General features: G+C 59.1%; 1 protein-coding gene across 8 annotated transcripts in view; it reads right to left on the reverse strand.

The window, feature by feature from the left end:
• The window catches only part of ATP2B3 (ATPase plasma membrane Ca2+ transporting 3), a 55,217-nt gene extending 40,526 nt beyond the window's left edge, over positions 1-14,691 (reverse strand). For 3 of the 8 annotated variants that reach the window (XM_036305277.1, XM_036305279.1, XM_036305281.1), the window contains exons 1-10: positions 14,341-14,548; positions 9,780-9,977; positions 9,310-9,567; positions 8,769-8,894; positions 7,985-8,110; positions 4,485-4,526; positions 2,416-2,580; positions 1,855-2,069; positions 951-1,193; positions 160-401 (exon numbers count right to left, since the gene is read on the reverse strand). In XM_036305277.1, the coding sequence (XP_036161170.1) occupies positions 160-401; positions 951-1,193; positions 1,855-2,069; positions 2,416-2,580; positions 4,485-4,526; positions 7,985-8,110; positions 8,769-8,894; positions 9,310-9,567; positions 9,780-9,977; positions 14,341-14,548 (1,823 nt within the window). Of the gene's footprint in view, positions 1-159; positions 402-950; positions 1,194-1,854; positions 2,070-2,415; positions 2,581-4,484; positions 4,527-7,984; positions 8,111-8,768; positions 8,895-9,309; positions 9,568-9,779; positions 9,978-14,340 lie in introns of all 8 variants that reach the window. The other 5 variants (XM_036305284.1, XM_036305283.1, XM_036305280.1 and 2 more) reach the window with 3 other exon arrangements.
• Positions 14,692-23,054: the final 8,363 nt, after the last annotated feature.

A 23,054-nucleotide genomic window follows, 5' to 3' on the forward strand; every position in this document is an offset into this window, starting at 1 on the left:
CAGAAAAAACGTTCCCCACCCCTGCTAAAGTGATGAAAATGGCCAACTGGATGGTACGTCTATTTCAGCACAATAGTGATACCAGCATGCTTGTGTATTTCCACTGGCCCCCAGTCCCTGGCACCCCCAGCCCAGGGCTCGCCCCCGCACACCCCTCACTTTTTCAGCAGGATCTCGGAGGCGCCCTTGCTGAAGAGGCGGAAGCCACCTTCTGGCATGCGGATGACCGTGCTCATGGACTTGCGGACCGAGTTGAAGGTGTACACTTTGTAAAGCTTGTCTTCCGGAATCTGTTCCCGCACAGGCTGGACGTCCCGCTTCAGGTCCAGGACGAAGCCCAGCAGAGCGCATTCCGTCTTGTTGCCCACTTGGCGAGGGAGGGCACCTTCCTTCTCTGGAGGCTGTGAGGTGAGGCAAAGCAGCATGGCACTGGGGGCCCACGTCCACCCTCCTGGCTCCCCCTGGGGCCCCAGCGCGGCCACAGTCACCGAGTCTTTAGGGTGTGGTGGCAGTGAGCCGAAGAGTGCCTCCGGGGTGGACTAGATGGGCAGGTTTCGCACCACTCGCTGGGCTTGGAAGGGGTTTCCAGAGCAAGCAGCGAGGGCAGGAGTACTGGGGCCAGGGACGAGGGAAAGGTGACCACCACCCCAGAGAGTATTGTAGCTCTGGTCCAAAGTTCTCAAGAACCCGGCTGGTATGGGTCAGTGGTTGAGTACTGACCCATGAACCAGGAGTCACAGTTCGATTCCTGGTCAGGGCACATGCCTGGGTTGCAGGCTCGATCCCCAGTAGGGGGTGTACGGGAGGCAGCCGATCCATGATTCTCTCTCATCATGGATGTCTCTCTCTCTCTCCCTCCCTTCCTCTCTGAAATCAATTAAAAAAAATTCTCCAGAGAGCACAGTGAGCCCCGGACCCCTTGTCTCGTCCCAGCCCTGCTCTTGGCTCACTAGTATTTTGGTGGTGTAGGCACTGTTGATGGAGATGGCGTGGACCAGGAGGTCGAGGATCTTGGGGGTCAGGGCGCTGGGGGCCGGAATCTCTTTGTAGTGGGTGTCCCCGAGGTAGGACTGGACCACGGTCATACGGTTGGTGGTGAGTGTGCCCGTCTTGTCCGAGCAGATGGCTGTGGCGTTGCCCATCGTCTCACAGGCGTCCAGGTGTCGGACCAGGTTGTTGTCCTTCATCATTTTCTGGAAAGGGCACAGACACCCTGGTCTGCCCCACCAGCTCTCCACGTGGCACTAACACACTGGAGGCTGATAGCAGCGCCCAAGGCACAGCTTGCAGTAGCTGCAGGGTGGTGATCAGACCTATGGTGTGGCCTAAGGACCCTGTTGGGCGGGCTGAGAGGCCGGCTCTGGTAGCTGCTCTCCCCAGAGCTCACTCGGGGCCTCCCTGCTGCCCAGGACCATACCCCTGCCCACATGCCCTCTCAAGTCATGTGCTGGCCCTGCAGCTTTCCCCCAATCTCTGCCCTGTGCCACCCACTGTCTCCCAGTGGGATCTCTCCTGATCATCCCCCACCCCTCACTTCTGCAAGTGGTGCCAATTCCCTCAACTCCCTGGTCCCTCTGTGCCCCCTGCTCTCACCCTGTAGATGCCAGATCTATCCCACTGCTCGCCTGCTTTCTGGCTCGTGTCACTGCGCCCAGGAAGCCAGGTGGGGAAGGATGGCTGAGTTCGGCTCTGGGTCCTAGCTTAGCCTCCCTGCTCTGCCCCCGAGGGATGGATCCCAAACTCTCTCCAGTCCTCTCGGCGTCCAGCATGCTTACCAGCTTCACAGCCCAGTTTTGGGTTTGTATCCTGGTCTCATGGGGTTCTTAGTTCAACGACTGTGTTTCGTATTATTACCTTGACAGAGTAAGCTAAGGAGATGGTGACAGCAAGAGGCAGGCCCTCCGGGACAGCCACAACCAGCACAGTGACGCCGATGATGAAGAACTTGACGAAGTACTGCACGTAGACCGGCGTGCACTCAGCCATCCACACCCGGCCTTCCAACACGAAGTTCTCAATCACGAAGTAGAGGACCAGGATGATGACGGTAATGGCGGACATCACCAGCCCTGCCCGGCCACAAGAGGCCACAGAGGGTGGGGGCAAGATTGGGGATTGGCAGGGAGGGGCAAGGAAGGGAGAGAGCAAAAGGGAAGGAGTAAGGGACACTGCAGCTGATGCCAACCTGAGCTGAGCTGAGTTGGAGAGGTACTCCCTGCCCCAGGCCTTATGGCGCATTTAGAATCCGTGCTCGCCAGAACGGGGCTGGACCAGGCCCTGATGGCCATCACCCCCCTGGCCTGTCCCCTTGCTGTCTGGCTCACCCCACCTGCCACATCCATTTCCCACTTGCTGTCCATGGCCCTGGAGTCCCCCTCCCCGACGGGGCCCCGGTCCCCGCTCTGCAGCCCCCACCTGCTTTCCCGATCTGCACGGCCAGTTTGGTGAGCTTGCCCTGCAGGACCGACTTCTCCTTCTTGGGCACGCTGGCCTTCTTCTTCTCCCGCTCCTCCATCTCCCCGCCCTCCGCGCTCTTCAGCGGCTGCATTTCCATGGCAACTGCCCCATCCTGCTTCTTGGCTGCACACAGAAGAACCCCACAGCCAAGGTTAGGGCCTGGCTGCTGGGGTGACAGCTACAGGGGGCTTTCACAGGGAAAGACATGCCACACCAGACCAGAGAACACAGGATTGGGCAGGGGGTGGGGAGTTCTCCGATTTCTGAGTGCGACTCGGCACGGGGCTTGCTCCTCTCCCTCCTCGGTCCTGGGCAGCCCAGGCCCTCCTGGCTGGGATGGAGATGGTTCTCTTGAGGCCTCACAGAGGACGGAGGACAGACATAAGCACAAGTAACTTGGGCACACAGACAGGGCGGCAAGTCCTGTAACACCCCAAATCTCAATGCCCGAGAGCAGAGGCCTGGGGCCCAAGGAACATTCCAGAACCCTGAGCTGACTGATTCATTGGCCCACCGGTGTGCAAGCCCCCTCCCCACTCTGCTCAGGGGGGCCCAGGAGCCCCTGCACGCTCCTCTCCTGCTCCCTGCTCAGGCTGTTTCTTTTCTTGCCAGCCCCTACCCCGCCCCACCTTCCAACAAGGACCCAGACCACCACACATGCTCTCAGCCCGTTCCCTGGCTGCCGGAGGCTGCTGCTTGTATGGGCTGCCCTGGGCCTTGGGCTTTCTACCCCTCTCTCCATGGAACTACTCTTTTGTTCCTCTCCTCCAGCCACCTCCTTGCCTTCTCTCTGGAACACTCCCCCAGTGGCCCTGCTGCCCCTGATGTAGTGATGGTGGTGCTATGTCCCCTACCCTGCCTCCATCACCTCTATTGCCTCACACTCTGTGCCTTGAAGGTCTCCAACTGCACTGCCTCAAGTGACCCAGAGGGGGCACTCAACCCTGCCACTCATCTTCCCACCTCACTGCTCTTGTCCCCACCCAATGGGACTCTGGATGCTCCTAACACCGCCTCTGAACACTTCCTGCCACTTCGCTGTGTCAGATGCTCCCTGTTGCTTCCGGTCTTCCCACCCATCCTTTCTTCCTTGGCTGCCTGAGACCACTCAGCAATGGCTTCTTATTTCCTGGGCCTCAGGCCAGAGCCCATGGCCTCAGCAACACTCAAGGCCCCACCCAGCTGGGCCACTATAGCCTCATGCCCCACTGACTGTCACTCCCTGCCCCAGTCCTGGACCCTAGCCACCGGGCTGTCACCCTGTCCCAAATGCCCTCCCAACCCCAGCTATGCTCTGAATTCTTGTTTGCTTGTCTGATCCTGTCTTGGTCCCTGGGTCCGACGCTGCACTTTAAATATATTTTTTTATTGATTTCAGAGAGGAAGGGAGAGGGAGACAGAGATAGAAACATCAGTGATGAGAGAGAATCATTAATCAGCTGCCTCCTGCACGCCCCACACTGGGGATTGAGCCTGAAACCCAGGCATGTGCCCTGACCAGGAATCAAACCCTTGATCTCCTGGTTCAAAGGTCAATGCTCAACCACTGAGCCACACTGGCCAGGCCCATGCGGCACTTTATACAGCCCCTGGTCCCTCTATCTGGACGGTGACCTTCCTGAGGCCTGGGATGGTGCTTTATCCACCTTTGGGTCCCCAGCGCCTATGAATGACCGCTGATAAGCCTTCATCCCGGCCATGGAGGCCTGGCTCCCAACCGGCATGTGGGCTGAGAGGAGAGTGGGCCTCCGCCCCTTGGATGCCTGCCCAAAAGAAAGGCAGCTGAACTGGGAAACCCACGGGCCTGATCAGGCGTTGGGCAAGTCACCCTGTCTGAGCCTCAGTTTCCTCACCAGAATGCCAGCTCAAAGGTGATCCTTGCACACTCCTGGCGGGGTCTGCAGGGGGCCGCCCTGCCCCACTCACCTGGTGTCCAGGTGCTGCTCCTGCAACTGAGGCGGGCAACCCCCCACCCCGAGTCGTGCCCTCCGTCCGCCACCCCATCCTGAGCGCAGGGCGCGTGTTACCTTTGGTCTGGCTACTCTCCATCGCCCCATCCTGCTGCTTGCCTACAATGGAAAAGGAACGACAGACACGGAGACTTGAGAACATCCACATGGCCCTGGCACACGCACATGCACACGGGACAGCGGGGTGCACAGTCCAGCGGCGAGCACAGGGGAAGAAGGCAGGAGAGGGAGGAGGGCCCTGTCCTCTCCAGGCTCACGTGGTGCCCTCTTGCCACACCTCTCAGCACGTGGCACATGGGCGCTGCAAGCATTTGGCTTCATGAGCGAGACCCCTAGCCAGGGCTCCTCACTGGCCTTGACCCCAGCCCTCCAGGGAGCCCTACGCCAGCTCTCAGTGGCTGGCAGTAGGAGGTTTCTGGAAGGGCTGTCACCATGGGGCGTGAGAGCTGTCAGGTATCTGGTCCAAGCTCTGCCACCTTGAGCAGGGCCCCCCAGTCGGGATATGCAGCCCCCAGAACCAGCACGAGGAGTTTAGCTAGACGGCTGCTAACCCCTGGCAGCCTGCAGATCCACTTTCTCTGCACCTTAGCTAACAGTCAGCTCTATGTGTACTTTATACATATATATATATTTGTTGATTTCAGAGAGGGACAGAGAGATAGAAACATCAATGATGAGAGAGAATCATTGATTGGCTGCCTCTGCACGCCCCCCACTGGGGATCGAGGCCGAAACCGGGCATGTGCCCTGACTGGGAATCAATTTGTGACCTCCTGGTTCATAGGTCGATGCTCAACCACTGAGCCACACTGGCCGGGCTATGTGTACTTTTGAGGGACAAAGGAAACCCTAGGAATTTTCTGGGGTCGGGGTGCCAGTCTGGGTGCTGGGCACTTACATATTGCTGGAGGGAGCAGCTGGGGCATGGAATGGGCTGGACCCCAGGTGAGGGGCTCAGGTGGTGGGTGCACCTGAGGGCAAGGACCCAGCCTGCCTCCTCCGTAGCCCCTGCAGCCATCTACTGTGACATGAATGCAGGAGCTCCCTGAAGGTGCTCTGTGACCACAAAGCCTGAGCCTGGGTGCCAGAGCCTGTGTAGTGACAGATTCCCAAGGTCAAGGTAACCAGCACTGGTTGCTCCTCCGGTTTCCAAGGGCTCCGACTCTGGACGGGGGCACAGGAGATCTGACAGGCGAGGGAGCCTGGCCCTGTGCTTGGGGCCTGGCTCTGTACCACAGTGCCCCCCTGGAGGCCACACGTGAGCTGGCAGGATCCAGAGATGACCAACCTGGGGTGGGAGGGACTTATGGGCTGACTTGTTCATGGGCTGGGGATCCATGGACACAGGGTGCCAGGTGACTCCCAGTCAGTAGGGTCTGGTCTGTGGGCCCCAGGGAGGAGGGAGAGACCCCTTGTGGGGCAGGATGGAGTGTGGGTTGGATCCTCTCTGCCTGGGACCCCTGAGGGGGTGCAGGGGGTTCATAGGTGAAGGAGACTTCTGGGTGGAGGGGAGACACCTGTAGACACATGGTGACAATGCAGCACAAAGAGGGGGTGTTGCTGGAAGCCCTGGGGCGAAGGACCCCAGAGGTCCAAGGCTGCAGGCAGGGCCCGGGGAGGCCCATGGAGGAGGGAAGGAGGTTTGGGGTGAGGGCTACAGGAAGAGGAAGACTGTGCTCAGCTTAAGAGGGACAGGAGCCGAAGGAGGGGAGGATGAGGGGAAGGAGGGCATCCGAGGAGAAGGGTGGCTAGGAATGAAAGCCAACAGGTAAGAAACAGGTGGGGAGGCAGCAGGTGGACAGGGAGCGGTGGGCAGATAGGCTGGTCAGGATGCAGCAAGGGCCAGGGGGAGGCGCTGGGCGTGGCCACCTCCCTGTCTCCACAGTGGTCCTTGGGCTGAGACATCAGTGAGGGCTCTTGGGTGCTGCTGCCCCCTCTCCTGAGCCTGGCCAGCTCTGCTCCCCCACCAGGCCCCCCTCAGAGTCCCCCTCCTTCAGGAAGCTGGCTGGCGGAGGTGGCCCCTCTTATTCCTAAGTAGCCCAGCCTGGGGTGCTGGAGAAGGGCAAGGGGGGAACCTGGGGGGTTGCTGGAGGGGTTTTGTCAAGGTCAAACGGGAGGGGGCCTAGGAAGGAGTGTGGGAAGGGTGCCCTACTAACTGGCTACCAGGGTGTTGATGAAGGACCAGCAGGCAAAGCCAGCTGGGCTTCCCTGGAGAGAAGCTCACTATGGAGAGACACGGGGCCGAGCTCTGCAGGGAGAGGGGGCTGGGTGTGGCCAAGATGGAAGAGGGTCCACGGGTGCCAGTTGGCTGTGAGGGGAGGGCCTGGCCAGCCAGGAGCTGGAAAATGCCAGGAGGCGGAGCCCACGGAAGCTTCTAGATAATGGCAGTTCATCCATCTCCTCCCTCACCACCTCCAGGAGCAGGGTGGCCAAGGGCTGGGGACACTAGCACGTCCTTCCTTGTGCTGACCTGTCTCCATGTTGCTGGGGTTGGGCAGACTGATCCCACCTGCTCTTCAGGCCCAGTGGCCTTGACTGACTGAAGTAAGGCCAGTGACTGGTGCCCCTGCATCCCTGCCCAGCTCACCAGCCCCAGCATCTCGCTGACTGGGGCCCTGGCTGCAGGCTTGCAGTGAGAGTTCTCCCCACGTGTATGGGGAGGGGCTTCCTTCTGGTAGAGGCCCTGATAGATCCCTCAGGGGTGAGGCACATCTAGAAAACTCCGTGCCCCACGTGCTCTGACCCCAGGACCAGGAGACCCAGGTCAGCATGGAGAGTCATGAGCAGGTGGAGACCTGAGTCGTGGAAGAGAATGGGATCCTGACCCGCGGGACCAAGACAGGGGGGTGGATGCTGACAGCAGCTGTGAGCCCTGTTTGAGGACTGGAGGGGACACTGGCCATGCCTGGGGCTCAGAGCAGAGGCAAGAGGAGGCAGCAGGGAGGCCGCAGTGGCTACAGAGCTGGCTTCTCAGAAGACATTTGTCCCTTGACACTGCTTTCCCTTGCAGGGAGGACCCCTGCCTATTCTAGCTTCCTCTGGCCCTGGGCGTCCTTTGCAGGGCTTGCTTTCTGCTTGGGAGCCCTCCCCCTGGGCCTGCATGGCCTGCATTTCCTGGCTTCCATGTTGGCCTGGGACCCTCAGCACTTTACTGTGGTGGTTGGGCACCCCTGAAGGTGGGCAGCATTCTCTTAAGACCCTGTCACTCTGACCCCATTCCTACCAAGCAGGGCACTCCCCCACCCTGGCACACATGTCCCCATGCCTTTGGGGAAGAGCCATCTGAAGGAAGCTGCCCTTACACAGAATTGGGGGGCCCCTGACCTGCTGGCTCTGGGGCAAAGACCCCAGAAGAGAGGACCCCCAAAAAAATCAGAAGAGAGGGTAAGGCTGTCTCTCCCAGAGCCAGAGCCAGAGCCAGAGCCGGAGCCAGAGCTGGAGCCAGGGATGGGCTAGCGGGGGACCGCCAGCAGCAGGCAAAGAAGAGCGAGCGAGCTGCATAGAAGGGGAGCCAGCCCTTCATGGGCGCTGGGAACTGGAGGCCTGCATGACCTTACCTTTCTTGTCCTTCTTCTCCTCCTCCTCTCCGCCAGCTCCAAGCAAGGTAAAGATGATGCCTGTCTGGGAGTTCACACCCACAGCTGTCACCACCATTCTTCCAGAACCTTCCATGACATGAGTGCCTGGCACAGCCAACACAGAGAGACCGAGACAGAGATTCGCACCGCCGGGTGGGAGGCATGCTCAGCACCTACAGGTTCTGTCCCGGGAATCCCAGAATCAAGACTCAGCGTCTGGAGGCCCCTGGAGGCTGTGTTGGCCCTAAGTCTAGACCAAAACCTCCTCCCTGGCTTGGAGCAGCTCCTGTCCCAGAGGCACGGGATGAGCCATTTGCAAGGCCCACCTCCAGCCTCTCCATTCTGTTGTGGACTGCATTTGCCACTGGGATAAACACTGGGCTAAGACAGAACCTTCTAGAAAGGGAACCCTGTCCTCACTGGCTCTTCTTGGGGTCTGGCTTGGAGCACGGCACTGTGCTGCCCCAGAGTCAGCCCCACCTCTAGGGGCTTCCTTCAGGACATCCGGTCCCTCCGGGGTTAGAAAGGCCCATGCCCTTCCCTGGGGCCGGAGCGCCACCACCACGCCCCCCACAGGCTGCTCTGGCCTCGAGGGGGGTGAAGTCTTCAGCCTCCCTAACCAGAAGGGCTACTCAGGGAGGCTGGTTGTGGGGGTTGATGGGCCAAATGGCTTCCAAGGCTCCTGGGTGCTGGGCTGGTCCAAGGGGTGGTGGCCAGCCACCTCCCAGCTTCCCCAGGCTGGGCCGGTGCCCTGAGGCCTCACCTGAGAGCAGCATGGGGTCTTTGTCGGCTGACTTGCGCACGTGGTCGGACTCTCCGGTCAGGGAGCTCTCGTCAATTTTGAGGTCATTGCCTTGGATGAGCACGCCGTCGGCAGGCAGCAGGTCTCCTAGGGCCGGCCAGGCAGCCAGAACCACAGGCTGTGGGTCCAGGCGGCCTTTCTCCCTGCTGCCTCCTGCCTCGCCCACGGGAGGACCCCCTCGGATGCAGGGTCCTCTTCGTCCAGCCTCCTCCTTTCTGGGGGACCCACCCACACCTAGCCCTGTGGTCTGGGTCCCAGAGAGTGGGGACCACAGAAGCGTCCTGTGGTGCTGGGATAGCCTTTGACAGGCCGTGGGGACAGCCTGTTTCCTGAGGCCTCGGGCCCATGATCCCCACCTCCAGCCTCCCACAGCTGAGGCCCATGTGCTCCTGGGGAGAAGGCTTGCAGTGGGGGTGGGGGTGGGGGTCTCCTCGGCCCACACTACCCCCGAAATGAGAGCTGATCTTCTTTTTGCAGAGTGAGCCATGACGGGCACACTCACCATACTTGACCTGGGCGATGTCCCCCACCACCAGCGCGGCCACGGGGACCTGGAGGAGCTGCCCGTTCCGGATGACTGTGAACTTCTGTTCCTGCTCGATACGGCTCTGCAGGCCTCGGAACTGCTTCTCCTTGCTCCAGTCATTGAAGGCCGTGACCAGCACCACGCAGATGACAGACAGCAAGATAGCTGCCCCCTCGATCCAGCCAGCCTCGGCCTCCCCTTCATCTTCTGCCCCAGATGACACGTTCCCGCACGCTATGTAGGGCGACAGAGGGGAGTACAGAGATGTCAGAGGGTCGCCCCAGCCGGCTCCTTCCTGCCGCTGGAGTAGGGACAGCCTATGACCTCCCCCCTCATTTCAGGTTCCATCCTCCCCCCTCCCTGCCAGCCCTTGTCTTGTGCTGCTGCCCTGGTCCTGCCCCTTCCTGCCAGGCCCCACTCCTCTCCCCTCTGGGCCTTTGCCTCACCTTCACTCTCCTCTCCTGGCGGTGCATAGAACGAGAGGCCCAGAGACACGATGGCAGCCACCTCCAGGATGATGAGGGTGACATCCTGCAGGGCCTCCCACACCAGCTGCAGGAAGGTCTTGGGCTGCTTGGGAGGGATGAAGTTCTGGCCATAGATCTGCCTGCGCTTCTCCAAGTCATTGGCGTTGTCGGCCAGGCCTACACCGGAGAGCGGGGCAGAGCATGATGGGAAGGCGGCCGGCAGCCCTGCCCCACGTGGCCCCACACCTTCTTCCCCTGCTCCTGGGTAAGCCTGTCTCTCCTTCTAGACTGAAGGTGCCAGAAAGCAGAAACTGCACTGGTCTGGCCAACCCTGGGGGCATGTATGTGGGGGTGCCCAGCTGCCCGGATAGCGTGGGCATGTAGCCACTAAACAACACGGAGCCCCTAGCATGTGGAAGGGCTGAAAGTACCCAAAGTTTCCATGTGGGACTGGCATCCAGGCCACTGCCTCCCAAGGCTGGACACCCACTTGGCCATTGCCCCCAGAGGCAGGCAGATGTGATGACGCAGTCCCCTGGCCCCACCCTCAGCCCTCAGGATTCTCCTTCCTCCCAGGCTCATCTTTCCCCTGCACTCCAGTGCCCAGCCCTGACCTTGTCCCCCAGCCTCTCTCAGTGGTTCTCAACCTTCCTAATGCTGCGACCCTTTAATACAGTTCCTCATGTTGTGGTGACCCTCAACCATAAAATTATTTTCGTTGCTACTTCATAGCTGTAATGTTGCTACTGTTATGAATCGTCATGTAAATATCTGATATGCAGAATGCATTTTCATTGTTCGCGACCCACAGGTTGAGAACCGCTGCTTCTTCCCCCAGTGCCAGGCCCACACTGACACCTGGTGGACAGCTGGTGACTTGCAGTTCTCAGCTCTGAGTCGCTGCCACTCCCAGCGTCTCTGTCAGGGACAGGGCGGCCCAGAAGGGCCAGGTCCCAGCCCATGGGGTGCTCCCAGCCAGCTTGGGAAGGCAAACAAGACCAGGCCCCACGGGACTTGAGGACAAGGAAGTGCTAAGTGTGATGCCGAAAGAGTGGGGAGGAGGAGGGTGGGTGTGCCCTGGGCAGGGAAAGAAGGCTTCTGGGGATGAGCCGTGTGGGGCCCCTTGGAGGTGGAAGGACTGATAAGGAGAAAGCCCACAGCCGGCACAGGCTTGGCATGTCTCCTGAGTGAGGCGATGACCACATGCTGTCCTCCCCACCCAGCAGAGCCGCAGCTGTCCCTGCCCTTCTCCCCCTGGCCTCATCGTGCCGGGCCAGCTGTGGCTCAAGTTTCTGGAGTCTGCAGCTTCCCAGTTGGGTGTCTGGGAGAGGCTCAGGACCTCAGCTCCTAAGGGCCAGGGACCCAGCCGAGGGCCTGTACCCCACTCCTGCCCAGGGCCTATGTCCTTGAGCCACAGGAGATAGAAAAGGTGTGGTCAGGGCCAGGGAGGCATTTGAACTGACACACGCCCAGGGTCTCCCCTCCCCCTGCTTGAGGAAAGAACATGGATCTGGAGCCCGTGAGAGGGACAACCCCCCACCCAGAGCTTATCGCCTGTGGCGCCACATGGATCTACATCCCGCCGGCCTCGCCCCACAAACCCAGCTTGTCCCTGAGAAACTGGGCCCTCAGGGGGCCTCATCCCCAGGAGCTCCCTCCCTCCCTCCTTCCCTTCCTCCCTCCCTTCCTCCCTCCTTCCCTCTCAGCCTGTCCCTTGGCCTTGGTTTGCCCTTGATGCTGCAGCAACGCTTCTCTCGCCCTTGCCCTAGACCAGCTGGAGGCCTTGACCTTCCTGTGGGCTCAGGGGTCCCGACAGCTGAAGCACTCACGGGGTGGGGAGGCAGCTGCAGCCCCTCTGGTTCCAAGCACGCCCAGGCCTAGCAGGCCCCTGAGGGCGGCCCAGGTCCAGGGTTCGGGGACAGGGGCTGCCGGTTGGCATGGACACAGATGGGCGGCCTGCCCAGAGCAGAGGCCAGATGCCATTGGAATTGGATTAAGACCACATCGTGTGGCTCCAGGCTAATCCGCCCCCTCCTTCCCATGATTGCTGGTGGAGGCCAGACAGGGGAAGGGCTGGGACCCAGGTCTCCCAAGCAGGCCTACCACTGAGCTTGGCCTAAGACCCAGGTTCCTTGGCTTCTGGAATTCTCCTGGCTTGCTAAAATTGCCCTCCCGCAATACACCCTACAGCTCCCCACCCTCCTCAAAGCACCACTCTGCCAGCATCCCCAGTCTGCCCACCTTGGTGGGGGTTTGGTGGAGGGCCCGGGGCACAGCTAAACTGGCCCCTCCAACCGGCTCAGTCCACTGTGACCGAGCAGGAGTGAGTGGGGGTCTGGGTGAGAACTCGGGGACTAAGTCAGCAGGTGTTCCAGGATCCCACACTTGCTGGAGGGCCAGTCACCCATTCCTGGCGCCCAGACCTTGAGGGCTCCGGGGAACGAACAGCAGAGGGGTTGGTGGTCCTCGTGCCACTCATCCTTCGGGACACAGACCAGGCCTGGCTGGGCCACCCACCTGGGCACCTGCCCTTCTCCATTCCTGCCCCTCCACAGGCACCGGGTGCGCTCCAGAGCTGCTGGGGCAGAATCAGGCAGGTTCCCAGGGGCCTTGACATTTTAAATATTTAACAAAGCCTGACAGGCAGAGGAAAGAGCTGCCAGCTGAAGCCCATCTGCTTCCTTTTATCTGGGGGAGGCCAGAGCTCTTGTGGCTAAATGGCCCCAGATCATGGGGGAGGGCAAGGAGGAGGGAAGGAGAGAGATCCTCTGGCCCTGAATCAAACCATCTGCCCCCGTGACACGCCGTGTCAGGCTGGGCCTCTTTACAGTGCAAACCACGAGAGACCCAGGAAGTCAGGGAAGGCCACCCACCTCGGAGTTCCTGACCCAGTCAGGTGAGCGCCCTCCCGCCTGGTCCTCGGCCTGATTCCTCCCCGGTGGGCCATCTCTACTTCCCAGTCCCAGCCCACGCGCCACCCACAGACACATGGGACCAGGGAGCAGGAGGCAGACGATGGCCAGGGCCCTGGGAGGCTGATGTGATGGCTGAGAGGAGAGCTGTGAGATCTATCAGCGCTGGCCCAGAACAGGCCTGGCTCTGGCTGGGACAGCCCCAGCATCCCTGCCAGGGAGGTACCCATTGGGCCGGTAAACACTCCAACTCTTGGAACCTGGGACCCAGCCTGGCTCCTGGTGGTCCCGGCTTCCGGGCAGACCCAGAAGGCAGGACTGGGGGAGGCTGGCACAGAGCAGGACAGAGGATCACCTTGGGATCAGGAGGTGAGGACCTCAGGGCAGAGGTGGGGACCCAAAATGGCAGTCAGGCCTTCACTCTTAGAACCTTCTAGAGCAGTGGTTCTCAACCTTCCTAATGCCACGACCCTTTAATACAGTTCCTCATGTTGTGGTGACCCCCAACCATAAAATTATTTTTGTTGCTACTTCATAACTGTAATTTTGCTACTGTTATGAATCGTAATGTAAATATCTGATATGCAGGATGTATTTTCATTGTTACACACTGAACATAATTAAAGCATAGTGATTAAGCACAAAAACAATATGAAATTATATTTTTTCCGATGGTCTTAGGCGACCCCTGTGAAAGGGTCATTCGACCCCCAAAGGGGTCGCGACCCACAGGTTGAGAACCGCTGGTCTAGAGGATGCCCCCAAGACTCCCAGAGGCCCCTTGCAGCAGATCTGCTCAGATCTACGCTGTCTCAGGCTGGCACCTCTTTGGTGTCACCAAGTGCTACCTCTACTTGGCACTCTGGGCACCACCCCCTCAGGCCCCACTGTCCCCAAGCCATGCCCTCCCTTGCCAGGGAGAGGCCTCCTGCAACCCAAGCCCTCAGAGAGCCCCACTCTGCACCTCTTGCTCCTTGTCTAGCCCCGATTAACTGGACAAGGTGCTGAGCACGTGGGGCACCGGCACACAGAAAGGGGCCATCCCACCTGCGTGCATTGGTGCGGTGCTGTCTCCTCCCTTCCCCTTTTCTGTCACTCGGTTTCTATTATTCTGAAGAAGAGACCAGAGCGGGGAGCCACTCATTATGAAGGTGTGGGTGCAGGGGTCCAGCCACAGCTCCTTGAAGACTGCAGGTTGCCCAGAGGGTGACCTCCTCACCCCATACAGACCAGCTCCTGCTTGGGGGGGAAATGGCCACCCAGGGAAGGCATGGTCAGGGTCAAGAGTGCCTCTAGGGCCCAGCCGGCATGGCTCAGTGGTTGAGTGCTGACCCATTAACCAAGAGGTCATTGGTTGGATTGCCGGTCAGGGCACATGCCTGGGTTTCAGGCTCGATCCCTAGTGGGGGGCATGCAGGAGGCAGCAGCTCAATGATTCTCTCTCATCATTGATGTTTCTCCCTCTCCCTCTCCCTTTCTCTCTCTGTGAAATGAATAAAAACATAGTTTAAAAAAAGAGTGCCTCTAGGAAGGGGACATCCTCAGGAGGCCCTTAGAGTGTCCAGTGGCACATGGCAAAAGTCCCCTGTGATCAAGTGGCTGTGTCGGGTCTCTGCCGGCAGACTTACCCTCTGTGGGCGAGGTCTTCAGCCTCCTGCACAGCCCGCTGACGTCCCCGTAGGCTTCTTGGACCTTCTGCAGCGCCTCAGCCCCTCGGAGCTCCATGAGGGAGCGCAGTTCAGCCAGCGTGCACCCGAAGCCGCCGGCATGGGGGGCCTCCCGCTGCTGCTGGGGCTTGGGGTGGAACTCGATGGAACTGTTGGCCATGTCGCCCATCCTGCCTGTCGCACTGGGAGGAGAGGGTGCGGGGCCTTCTTACAGGTGCAGCCTCAGTGTGGGCTAGGTGGCCACCTGAGGTCCCAATGCCTGGGGGAGGGTGTAGTGGAAGTGGTGGCGGCAGGGAAGTGGCCAAGTGTAGACACCTGGGGAGAAGAAGGGGAGAAGAAGCCAGGGGCACAGTTGAGGCAAAACCAAGGTCCACTCTTCTAGAATATTCTCCACAAATCTGCACTCAGTTCAAGCCATGACTTGCTAAATACAATATTTCTCCCCGCCCCCCCGCCCCAGGCTGGGCCAGTGACCCCCACACTCTGCCAGGCTCATCTGCCCGGGCCACCCCCTACTCCTGCCCACCATGAGCACCCAAGCCGGGAGGGTAGGACTGATTAGTGAGGGTCTTGCCCTGGCTTGGATGGGTTAGCTGTGCCACAGTCCTCCCATGGCCGTGCCCCTCCTCCAGTGAATCGACCAATCCATCACGCTACAGCTCTTGCCTGATTAAGACTCGCCCTGTGGGGCCCGCATGCTATAAATCCCGGCTCAGCCTCTGCTGCTCACAGCTCACTGTTTCAGGCTCGATGATGCACAGGGGTCCCGGGAGCAGGCCAAGCCATGGACAAGGCCAGCTGAGTGCCAGGTCAGGGTGTCTCTGCTGCCCTGTGGGTACCTGGGAAGTGGGGGCAAAGAAGAGAGGAGGCCCAGAGGAAGCAGGAAGGGCGAGAGGGGAGGGGGAAGGAAGGAAGGGAGGGCGGAAAGGAGGGGATAAAGGGAGCAGAAGGGGGGGGCAGGGCACACAGGAGAAATCAGAAAGTAGCCAGAGGTCTGTTGCCCTGCCCCACAGCACAGTGCCACCCCATCCCCACCCTCCACACTGAGAGCAGCCAGCTGACCCTTGGCCACACCACCTTCACTCCTCTGCAGAGCATCGTGAAGTTGTCATCCCTCTCACTGGCCCCATACCCCACCGCCACTGCCCACACCTGTCCAGGGTCTGGCGGTTTGGACCACAGGGGCCTGCTGAGCCTGCTGGGCCTGCCTATCCTCAGCCGCTAGCTTCTCCAGCTGGTCTTCCTCTACCTCTCCTTCCCCGCCTGCGACCTGCCTGCGTGTGAGTGGAAGCATCCGCCAAGGCCATGCACTAAGCTCCTAGGGCTGTAGTAGTCTCCATGCACATGGCCTTGGCCTTCACACCAGCGGAGGCCTCCTGGCAACATGGCTCAGCTGGGCCTCATGCCTCACCTCTGAGGAGGCTCCTGGCTCAGAAGTATCCTCCTGGAGGCAGAACTTGGCCACCAATCCAGACTTCTGATCTAGAACCGCCCATGGAAACACAGTAGCCCAGAGCCCTGTGGCCTGCTGCTCTCGGGAGAGCCCCCGCCTTCACTCAGAGCCTAGTGAATGCACCACAGCTCTCAGGGGCTTATAACACGGTGGGGCCTCAGTTCCTCCGGATGCTGGCCCCACCTGCCAAGAAAAAGCACGTGCACCTAGGGCAGTCCTTGCCCGAGGTGTCTGGGAAGCAGAGAGGCGCCTCAGAAAAGGCTGCCCAAGTTCTAAAAGCCTTCATTGCCGGAAGATGCGGAAACCAAGTGGCAGACCCACAAATGTGCCGTCCTCTTCCACACCCACGCATCTCCCCATTGTCCATCCATTCAGTTCGCCATCTGACAAATCTTTACTGAGCATCTACTACATGCCTGTGCCGGGGACAGACGGGTGGACAGGACGACAGAGGGGTGGATAGGACTGAATGCATTTCCACGCTCTCCATCTGCCTGGGAGATGAGTACATGGCAGGTCCCGCTGGTGAGAAACTGGCATCAGAGTGATGGGGGCGCAGTTTCAGTTGGGAGCAGGGAGCAGGGGTCAGGGAAGGGACACATTTAGGAAAAGATCAGCCAAAATGGCGTGGCCCAGTGGCTGAGCATCGACCCATGAACCTGGAGGTCATGGTTTGATTCCCAGTCAGGGCACATGCCCGGGTTGGGGGCTCAATCCCCAGTATGGGGCATGTAGGAGGCAGCTGATCGATGATTCTCTCTCATCATTGATGTTTCTATCTCTCCCTCTCCCTTCCTCTCTGAAATCAATGGGAATATGTTTAAATAAAAAAGAAAAGACTGGAACAAGTTGGTGGAGTGAGCCATTCTTCTGGAGGGAAGAGTGTTCTGACAGCAGGAAGAAGGCAGATAATGGGACAGGTTGGTGGGGAAAGGGAGGCTGCAGATCACTTGGGGCCATGAGTGACATGGGCCACCACCTATCAGAGGGCTACTGGAGAGGAAGGCGGGAGCTTCGGTGGATCATTCTGGGTGAGGGTGGGGGCCATGGGACTGAGCCTGGGGCTCAGGATGCCTGGGTGCAGCAGAGCGCTGGAGTTTGAAGGAAGCAAAGCTTTTGTGGTGTATGGGGCAGGCTGGGCTCTTTTGGGGGTGCTGTAGGAATGCACCCCACCCACCCAGGGTGGGGCATGGCAGGAATTACTCTGCCATTTGAGTTGAGGTGGCAGAGCCATGAGGCCACCCAGGTTTCTTGCCTCTAACCACGGGCCTCGGCGGGCCAAGGAACCGCTGGAGACAGCGATGGAAGCTTTTAACTGCCACCTGCACTCCTTGGTCCTCTGAAGACAGCATCACCTGGCATCTCTGTCCTGCCCCATGCCCTTGTCTCTGCAAGCTCCCCCCCGCCCGACCCCCCCCCCCCACACTTGCTTAGCCTGCTGGCTGCTGGAGGGAGGAGCAGGGTCTGGTTCACCTACGCAGACACAGGCTCCAGCCAGCGTTGGGCCCACAGACCCCCTGTGAGTTGGCTTCCTGGGCTCAGCTGTCATCCAGGTCCTAGGCAGGCAGGGTTACTGGGAGAGGACCAAACAATTGGCCCTGTGAGGGCTAGGGCTGGATGGCAGGGGCATCCAGCATAAACATAAGCCAGTTGTCCCTGAGCAGCATCCCCGGGCCATGCCAGCCCTGCTCGTACTGGCTGAAGAGAGTGGCGGGCATTCACTCCTGACCCTGATGCCCTTGGCAGGCAGGCCACTGGTCTGCATTCGGAGACCCGCCACATGTGGCCAGGGCAGCAGGGGCCAGCTGTGTGCCTGAGTGACCCCCATGGAGCTGCCTCAGGACTCCATAGGGGCTCTTTCTAGAAGGGAAGCAGATGAAGGATGTTGTTTCTTTGGAACCTTTTATCTTTTCAGCCTCTACACCCAGTTGGATGAACACCAACTCCTGCCACATGGCACTGGTGGGCTCTGGGGGTGACAGAGGGAATGATGCAGAGTTAGGTGGGCTCATCCCAGTAGCTCAACGGAAATGCCTATTCCTCGGAGCAGGGTACCTTGCAAGCCCGCAGCATAGCGTCCCTATCCCCCGCCCCTCCAGGGTTCATCCAAGGCCAGCTCCATCCTCCCCCTCCAAATCCCTGCCCCTGCCCCCCCAGGGTGGCCCTGCCCTCGATTAAGCAATAGCAGCCCAGACAGAGCCACGCCGGGTCCTTGAACTGCTCCTAACTCGTGAGCTGTCTTTGCTGGGGCTGACTGGGCCCGCAGTGACTCATGATAAGGGGACTGGGTGAGGAGGTGAGGCCTGGCTCAAAGCATTTTTGCCCTTCTCGGCTGGCCCTGTGTCCCTCCATGTTTCAGTGTCCCCTGGCATCTGCCTGCACCCGTGGCCTGCTCCTTCTCCCTCATCCCCAACCAAGCAGGTCCCATGTCCCATCTACCATCTAACGAGTCTCCTTCCAGTTGGGTGGTTTGTCACCAGCCAGCTGTGGGTCACTACCTTCCCCGCTTCAGGCATGGTTAGTCTCTCTGCCTCCAAGCTGCCCTGGCCTCCAGAAAACCACACCCCCCGTTTTAATCCCCTCACCTGCCATCAAGCAAAAGGCCTCATTCCCTCAAAGGCCCTTCCAGCTCCAGTCTGCTCAGCCGCGCCCTACACTGGCCTGCCCACGGCCTCGATCGCCCTGCTGCAAGGAGCAGCCTGCCAGCTCCGAGATCCGCACGCGCCCTGCCCTGCACACCCTCTGTTCCATCTCCACCAGCAACAAATTCGAGTGGCAACTCCAATAGAACGTTCCCCAGAATCTGCCCAAACTGAGTCTAGAATCTCCTGACTGTGCCTGTTGTCTTCTGCTTGACATTGCAACAAGCCGTGAGCATGTCTTTTCTGCCCTTAGGGTCACAGCTCTTTGAGACACGTGGTTATTGAGTTGCTGGGAAGCCCATTGCGTGTCAGCCCTGGGCCTGGCTGGCCAAGGAGGAGCTGGGAGCCTTGGGAATGGGGGAACCACTCTCCGGGAGAGCGTGAGGGTGTGGTGCAGGCATGAAGGGCGGGGATGCCCACGACCCCCAGCAGGCCACTCAGCTCTGGGGTCTTCTCAAGTCGAAGCCTGTGCTCATTCGTGCTAACTTCCCTCATCTTAACGCCACAGGCCAGAGGGCAGCAGAGAGGAGCCATCCGTTAAGTCAAGGTCAACCTTTGACTGCTGGCCGCTGGAGAGACTTAATGGCATCTGCTCTTGTTTTCCTGGGTTCTCCGTAAGTCCGAGCAATGGCCTCTGTCGGTCTGAGGAAGGACAGCAGCCACCACTGAAACAGCCAAGAACAGAAGTGACCGGCTCTATCACTTCTGCAGACCTGACAGATGTTCCGGCCTGGGCTGGCTGCCTAGAACGGTTTATAGCGCCGAAAGGGCAGGGGATGTACCATTTCTGTACTCTTTCATCTTTCGGACTTTAATTGGCTTAATTGAATTGAAAACTTCCACACAGGGGGACTGGGACCTTCTGGCATTTGCTCCACTTTGGCACAAATTGGCCAGCGTACCAGGGTGGCGGGAGCAGACACTTGTGGTGGTTCCCTTGCCTGCCTCACCCTCGCTCTGTCATTTTCAACAGGCTGCTACCTCAGGGGCTTGCCCGAGCTCTGCAAGAGGGAGCCTGTGTTTAGGTCTGCGCCGCTCCCCCCCCCGCGCCCCCCCCCCGCCCCCCCGCCTTCTGGACCTTTCCCTCCAGCAGGGCTTGGCCATCCAGAGGTCTCCTGCCCCCAGGCCCAGTGGCTCATGCCCACGTGATTAGAAACCCAGGAATGGTCTCCCCACCCCTGGCCCTTTCTGGCTACTTCTGTCCTGGCTTTGGGTGCTCTCCCAGCATTTTGGCTTCATCTGCCTGGATCCCCCACTTTGCCTCCTTGAACCTCTCCTCCAGGCTCCGGAGCTTCCTTAAAGAGATGGGGGCACCTCTGCGCCAGGGTGCCCTCTCTTGGGGCCCTCACTCTAGATGCTTCCCTCATGGCACCCTCACAAACACCCTGATAAGACCTCCTGGCCATGCTCTAGGGAGAGTCACGATGCCCTGAGTAGTCCAGCCGCTTGGCTGCCAGGAGACAGGACCTTTCTGCTTCCTCAGCTCCGTGTGGGGCTGTCCAGCTTTGCCTTCACGGAGGGAACAAGGAATTGAGGACGAAATCCTACTGCTGTCCCCCAAGTCAGAAGTTGCAACGCATCAGAACACACCCCGTTCTCCATTGGGGAAACATAGTCCCATTGCAGCCCCTGTCCGCCACCGGCCTACAGTGCTGGGGTCTGAGTGGGTGCCTGTCCCCACGTTGATGGTGGGGCATTTGCTGCCTCTCCAGGGTGCATGGAGCCCGGCTGGCAGACCAGAAGCCAGGCAGTCCCCGTTCCCACTGGCCTTTCCAAGGCACTGTGCGCTGCTAATGGCCGATGCTGGATGCCTGAGGGGAAGGGCTGGGTCCTGTCACTCGGGGGCTTCCACAGGCCCAGGAAACCATGCCCTGAGGCAAGGAGGGAGCATAGACCAGCCAGGCCAAACCCCAGGCAGCCTGGGACAGAGTCAGAGGGCAAGAGATGCAGGCCTGACTCCTGCCCCCCTGGGCATGTGCCCTCCAGTGCCACCCTCCTTAAGGCGAGCTGCCCTCCACATCTCCCCACAGATCCACGGAGCAGGGGCTCACCTTCCAGAAGAACCCACGGCTCAGCTACGTGACTCATGGTGGGGATTCCTTGAAATAACAGTCCCCTCCTCTCTCCACCTCCAGGCACCTGCAACCCAGGCCCAGCCCCACGGAAGCAGGAGCAGGAGGCCCCACAAGTCAGTGGGGGGCCCCTGCACAACAACTGGGGCCCGGATTGGGTCAAACCCTCTAGCAGCAGGTGGAGAGCAGGCGGGGGAGCAGGTGCAGGGGCCCTCGGGGGACCCCACTTGCCCTGCCCTCTTCTGGGACTGGTTTGATCCAGGCAGGTGAAAGCAGTGGCTCAAGGTGCCCCTTTAACCCTTGACTTCCCAGGACGCCCCTTCCTGGGCCAGGACCTAGTTCTCCTGCCAGGCCCCCTGCCTCCCTCCCCTCCCCACCCCCCGCCTCCTCTGGTTGACCACCTTGGCGACCACCCAGGAGGGGAAAAGAGGGCTCCAAGGACGAGGCCTGCATTTAGCCAGAAAGGGAGGAGGGAGCAGGAGAAGGAGCCGAGGCAGAGAACAGCCTCATTAATATTTCAGAGGCACCGTCACTGCAGCTCCTGGGCCCTCCACAGCCCCGCCACTTGTGCTAGTGGAGGGAGGAGGATGGGAAAAGGAAAGGAAATAAAACAGAGAAAACAGATTTAAAGGGACAGCCCCCCCTCTGTTCTTCCTCCCTCTAGTTCCTGGTACAATCTGTGCACACGTCAAGTGGCTTTCCCAGGGAACAGCTTTGGGCAAAAACAATAACAGCAGAAAAGGGTCAGCCACTGCCACGGCACCCTCTCTTTAAGCTCATGAACACACCCTCCCACTCGAACCTCCAACCCTGTGGGGCTGTCCCTAGGCAAGGGCCAGTCGTGCTGCCACTGGGCACCAGGGCCACCACAGGGACCCACTGGGGCTGCCAGCAAGGCCAAAGGATGCTTCCCAGCCAGCACCAGGTCCAGACTCAAAGGGCCATCTCAGGCCAGCAGAAAGACAGATGCTCAGAGGACAGGCTCATTAGAGTCCAGCCAAGGAGGATTCTGGAATCCGGAAAAATCCAACAAGTCTAGATACCTGGAGGTGGCAGGGACCCAGGTTGGTGAACCCCTTGCGAACTGATAGCTCAGTGCTTTAGTCTAACCTAGAACGGCAGATGCCGGACCTGGAGGGGATTTTTAAAAATGCTTGGGCCCAGCGCTGGCTGGTGTGTCTCGGTTGGGCATTGCCCTGTGCACCAAAAGGTTGCTGGTTTGATTCTGGGTTAGCCTGGATTGCAGGCTCGATCCCCTGTAGGAGCTGTGCAGGAGGCAGCCGATTGATGTTCCATTTGCACACCAATGTTTCTCTCTCTCCCTCTCCCTTCCTCTCTTTCTAAAAATCAATAAACCATCTTAAAAAAAAAAAAAAGCTTGGTCCCAGGGGGAGCTTCACGGTCAGAAGGGGGTGGCACAGGGAGTCTCCAGGAAAGGCCCAGAATTATCCAGCTAAGACATGCTCCAACAGGGAATGTGAAGTATGGTGCAGCCACTACAGAAAATGATGTGGTGGTTCCTCAAAAAATTAAGCATACAATTACCATAGGATCCAGCAATCCCACATTGGGTTATCTACCCAAAAGAAGTGGAAGCAGGGTCTCTTAAGAGACCTGCACACTAGCCCTAACTGGTTTGGCTCAGTGGATAGAGCGTCGGCCTGTGGACTGAAGGGTCCTGGGTTCGATTCTGGTCAAGGGCATGTACCTTGGTTGCGGGCACATCCCCGGTGGAGGTGTGCAGGAGGCGGCTGATCGATGTTTCTCTCTCATCGATGTTTCTAACTCTCTATCCCTCTCCCTTCCTCTCTGTAAACAATCAATAAAATATATTTTAAAAAAGATAATAAAAGAGTCCTGCACACCCATGTTCATAGCAGGGGTATCCACAGCAGCCCAAAGTGGAAGCAACCCAAGTGACCATCGACACAGAAATGGTGAACAAAATGGGTCTAGTCATACAGTGGGCTATTATTTAGCCTTAAAAGGAAGGGAGTTCTGGCACACGCTACAACATGGACGAACCTTGATGACATTACGCTAAGTGAAATAAGCCAGACACAAAAGGACAAATAGTATATGACACCACTTATATGAGGTCCTTAGAGCAAGCGAATTCATAGGGACAGAAAATAGAAGGGTGTTTGCCAGGGGGTGGGGAAGAGGGATGAAGAGTTAGTGTTTAATGGGGACAGAGTTTCAGTTTGGGAAGATGAAAAGCTCTGAAGATGGATGGTGGTGATGGGTGTACAACAATGTGAATGCACTTGATGCCGCTGAACTGTACCCTTAAAAAAGGTTAAGATGGTAAATCCTATGCAATGTGTATTTTGCTGCAATTGAAAAACCAAATTGGCCCCACCAGCCCTTTTGTACTGTGTCCAGAGTAGCCTTCCATGATGCCTTGGACCTCACAATGATAGTAACAGTCCCACTGCCTTGACTGATGATCAACTGATGATTCTGCCAGGGTGGATTTTTTGTTGTTGTTAATCCTCAGTCAAGGAT

This window comes from Myotis myotis, unplaced genomic scaffold (genome assembly GCF_014108235.1).
Source record: "Myotis myotis isolate mMyoMyo1 unplaced genomic scaffold, mMyoMyo1.p scaffold_m19_p_4, whole genome shotgun sequence".
Taxonomy (NCBI): Eukaryota; Metazoa; Chordata; class Mammalia; order Chiroptera; family Vespertilionidae; genus Myotis; species Myotis myotis.